At 33.3% G+C, this 5,089-nt stretch overlaps 1 protein-coding gene across 1 annotated transcript; it reads right to left on the reverse strand.

The window, feature by feature from the left end:
• Positions 1-546: 546 nt before the first annotated feature.
• LOC149299788 (alpha-1,3-mannosyl-glycoprotein 4-beta-N-acetylglucosaminyltransferase C-like) lies at positions 547-4,794 on the reverse strand. The gene is made up of 3 exons (XM_089486053.1): positions 4,690-4,794; positions 3,700-3,844; positions 547-1,703 (listed from the first exon to the last, which is right to left on the reverse strand). The coding sequence occupies exons 1-3, from the start codon at positions 4,786-4,788 to the stop codon at positions 547-549; spliced, it is 1,401 nt and encodes a 466-aa protein (XP_089342179.1). The 5' UTR covers positions 4,789-4,794.
• Positions 4,795-5,089: the final 295 nt, after the last annotated feature.

Raw genomic sequence — 5,089 nt, forward strand, 5'->3', positions numbered from 1 at the left:
TAGTATTGGTAAACTAACCATAATCAGTTAAATAAGAAATTCATATTTTTGCCACAGTGTTCTCTCACAGTGAAGGATTGAATTTGCCTTATGCATTACAAAATTTACCCCTTGAGCACCAGAGAAACAAATTCTAACACAAGGTATTTCAAGTCACACTGGCTCTCAAAAGTGGGGTATATTTTAGAGAAGAGAAAGAGGTAGTAAGAGGCTTAAGCAAGATAAATAAGCATTGGACAAACGCTTGGGAAATTGTAGACTGTTTTACAAAAATGCCATGCTAAAAGAAAGTGTTTTCTTTCTATAAAATGAAAAGCTTAACAATAACACTAAAAGTAATTTGCAGTATGGGAGGTTGTTTTTGTATAAAATAGAGAACATTCAAAAACACAGATATTGTTGAATATTGCCTGACAGAATTAATAAAAAATATTTTTTTCACACAATTTCTGCATATTATTAAAAAGTGAAGTTCAATTTGGAGACATGCCAGTTGGCATTTAACTGATAATGTCTTTTCTTCTTCTACCCGGAAGGCACATTGGCCTAATGGTTTATTGGCTCAGTAATCCAAATACTAATGCTTTTAATAATTAACCATTCAATTTGATTTTTTGTTACAAGAATTCGAATGCAGTCAATATTAAATAAAACCTTGTGATCTATATCTTCCATTTCAAAATTTCCGTTGTTGAAATCTCCTAATCTAAGGTAAGTTGTACATTTCTTTACTTTTTTATTTCCGACCAATCGTTCTCCAACCTCCAATGTTCCATGGTGTAAAATATCATTTGGCCGATCTTCACTTCCAGTGTTAACTTTAATTCTACTAATTTTGATAGGTTTTTCAAATATAATATGGTAAAAATCACCACTGGATGGGGATTTGGCCCAGAAATATTCTTCTGTGCTGCTATATGCTTTGCTGACTTCATAGTTTTCAAATACATTCATATTTGTGCTGATACTTACTGGTGGGTTATCAGGTATATCAATTGAGTCCTCCTCAAATTCGTCATCCTTTAACTTGTTCTCAACACCTTTGTATGAAGAGTAGTAGCCCATGTGTTGGAAAAGAGATGGCTTGAATCGGATTGCGTCTTTTTGGGCCAAAAGGCCTCTAAAATGAATCAGTAACCAGTCACAAGGCATTTCTTGGTAAAACATTAGCAGAAAGTGGGCCAGTCTTGTTAAATCATGGGAATGATACAATTTACCTATGTATCCCAGCTTTGAAAATTCCAAAGTGATCCAGCTTGATCCTTTCCGTGAATTGACGACTTTCTTAATAGTAGCCAAAAAATTATTTGAGCATCTCACATCATCCTCAAGCATCATGTAGTAATCAGACAAATTGGAACAAAAATGTAAAAGAAACGCATAATCAACATTTTGCTTAGATCTAAATTTGACACGGTCATCGGGGTCATTGTAATTTCTTTTTAAACCTTTTAAGATAGGATAAAACTCTACTGGAGTATGGATAATTGTCAATCTTCCAGCAATAATGTGATGAGAAAATTTTCGGGATATATCTTGAACAATGCTTTCACACCAAGATAGGTCAAAGTCAGCTAGATGTACAACTACTACAATCTCTTTTAATTCATCGTAACTTGACTGTTCAAATATGGATTTGATTGTTTCAAGTAAGTAATTTCCTTTTTTCCGTTTAACAGAGGACAGGCCAATAGTAAGATACCCTGTGCAAAATAGAGATAGTAAACAGTTTACTATATATAAATTCACTGGTTCACCTTATAAAAAGCGTTAAAAAAGTTATTAATAATTCCAAATATTTAAGAACTGTATTTAAAAAGTGGTAACATTGAAAAATGTAAATTTAAGGATTTTATTAAATCTTACACTTTACATACTTCCTGACAAGGCAGGTGCCTAAGATACATTTGATGATGGTGATGGTGTATTTAGTGAGTTAATGTGAGTGAGTGTGAATTTGGGTAACTTTGTTGATATCAGTAGTTTTGTATTTGCATATCTATCTATCTATCTATCTATCTATCTATCTATCTATCTATCTATCTATACACATACAGTCATATGAACAAGTGCACCCTCTTTGAATTCTATGGTTTTGTATATCAGGACATAACAGCAATCATCTGTTCCTTAGCAGGTCTAAACATTGTAGGTAAATACAATTTTCGATCAACAACAACACATGACATATTACAGCATGCAATGATTTATTCAACACAAATAAAGTCAAAATGGACAAGCCATGTGTGAAAAACTAAATACACCCTTACCGCTCCATTGGCATATATATATATATATATATATATATATATATATATATATATATATAGCCTAATTTGAAAGGTAGCTTTCATTAAATTTTAAATTACAACAGTACTTTTTACTATAAAAAGATTATAAAAGAGCCTGGTAAATTTAAGAAGGGAATGTGTTTTAGGCTACCTTAGGGCATTAATTTTTGGTATTGTTAATGTTTCTCTTTTATAAAGATGTAACAGTAAATATATAAAAAAATATGATTATTATTTGTATTCTATAGCTACTTGCTAAAGGAGACTAGATCACCTGAGGATGTTGACTTCCTCATGCAGGGTACATTTTTAGTTAAAGCTGAAACATTTCATTGGACCAACACAGGAAAAGATGAAATAGGAAACCTCAAGTGAAATTAGTCTGCTATTCTGTGTGTCCTGTATAATGACACAAGTGAGCTAAAGTCTGAGACTTTTCCGAGCAGGGAACCATTGTAAGGCACAGCTATTTAAACACTGCCCGTTCTTGGCTTCATCGGTCTGCTCTTTGAAAGCGAAATGTTTAATTTCTTTCATTATTAATGCCTCTGAGGTGCTGTTTTTCTAAAGTAAACAGATTTAAATGTGTTAACCTTTCTTCATAACTAATGTGTTCCAATTCTTTTATAAATGTTGTAGCCTGCCTCTGCACTTTTTTCAAGTGCTATAATATCCTTCTTTAGAACAAGTGCCCGAAATTGCACAGCATATTCAAGGTGTGGTCTTACCATTTATAAAGAGGCAAAATTATATTTTTATCCCGCAAATTCATACATTCCCCCTTTTATACATGACAATACCTTACTGGCCTTATCAACTGCTGACTGACATTGCACATTGTTGCCTAGTTTGTTGTCTATAACAATTCCCAAATCCTTATCATTTGTTGTTATCCCTAATTCACTACTGTTTAGGGTATAAATTGCTTGTGCATTCCTTACCCTGAAGTTCATAACTTTGTATTTATCTACATTACATTTCATCTGCCATTTGTGTGCCAAGTCCCCCATTCTATCTTAATCCCACCGCAACATAGTAATCTCCTGCTCACATTTTATTACTTTGCATCTACAAACACGGAAAAACCTATTTCAAGAAATGTTGATTTCTAAATATGTTGAATACAATTGGTCCCTACTTTTGTCCATCTTGAAAATTTACCATTTATGACAACTCTCTGTACTCTATTATTAAGCCAATGTTCTACCCAAGAACATGAATTGTGTGGAATAGTATCAAACACCTTGGCAAAATCCAGATGTTATAAAAAAAATGAACACATTTGCAACTCTAAACATTACTCCCTCATCCAGTATTACATAATGCCTACAAGGTACAAAATGTAGCGCTGGTAGTCAAATACAAAATCTTGCATTAACACTAAATAGTATTATTCACATTAACATACTTTTTCTTGGTGATGGCATTCCTGCTAAGATTTGATATGATATATTTATGGATGATGAGAAATTTGAGAATTCTTTAATTAAAGGAACATATCGATCTGTATTTAGTTGGGATGTCGACGTGTCTCTAACTCGTTTATCTTCTTCCTACATTAATGACACAGAGAAGCAAATAGAAAAATCAACATTAGAACACTTAGTTATTCCGTAAGAGTGCAATATATCTTTTAGCAAAGACAAGCAGTTCTCTTCTAGTTAATGAAAATGATGGCTTTTGCAGGTCATCACTTATTCTCTAATTTCCCTAATAATTTGCAAAACTGTATAGTATTTTTTCCAGCTAAGCAAAACCCATAACAGCTGAAAGAATAATGGGCATTTAACCCATTTGTGACAAACTATTAGGTCCACGGAAACAAACTGTAGGACCGAGGACGTAATTGTACTTCCTATGGTTTGCGCAGGGGAATGTTAGGGAGATTGGGTTGTCAGGTAACCTGGGATCGCCACTGTCACCAGGAATTAGCATCCCCGATTACAACAGAAGAGTGGATAATGCCAAATGTTTGTAGAGACACCACTGGAAACAAAATTGAAAGTAAAAAGGTTCCGAGAGTGTCTCTCCAGACCCTCCTGAGACCCTTGATGAGGCTCAGGTGACGTGATCAGCAGCAGTGTGCATCAAAATGAAAAGAGGAAGAAACAGTGTTGCATCAAAACACATACAAATGAAGTAAAAATAATAAAGACTACAGTCTTTAAGTCACCATAACACCATAAGGGGTCTTTCAAGACCTCAAAAAGGGATCTCCAGTGAGGAATAAATAATACATACATGTAAGTAAAAAAAAAAAAAAAAAAGGTGCCCAAACACCTTGCCTGCAATCTAAAGTTATGCTTTCTTATACATTTACAAAAAAACATGAATTTTATTCTACTCAGGGGATGTTGTTGAACATAAATATACATAACTGTATATGAATAAAACTTACCAGCACATATCCATCTTCAATATACAAGTTCATGAATAGAAGACAAAATATTAGCACTCCTAGTACTGGTATTGCTGAACGTTTTCGGAAACATCTCATTGTATCCAAATATTTGCGCTACTTTTTGATAGATATATATATGTATTTCCTAATTAAGACATAGATAATAAATAGGCATCAGTCTTGTGTGCTAGAATTAGAAGCAATTACATTATTGTCCTGATGGCATTGCACCTTTTATTCTGTTAATATGTTTAACAATAGAGATGCACAATTAATTTCTTAGAAAAGACCATGTCACATTTTTATCACATATATCACCCACATTCTTATCATGGCATGGGGCTATTTTGGCTTGTCTCTAATTTCTGAGCTAAAGACATACTATACAATTGTTCAA

Source organism: Sceloporus occidentalis, unplaced genomic scaffold, assembly GCF_023333645.1.
Source record: "Sceloporus occidentalis isolate IW3139 unplaced genomic scaffold, rSceOcc1.0.p SCAF_28, whole genome shotgun sequence".
Taxonomy (NCBI): domain Eukaryota; kingdom Metazoa; phylum Chordata; class Lepidosauria; order Squamata; family Phrynosomatidae; genus Sceloporus; species Sceloporus occidentalis.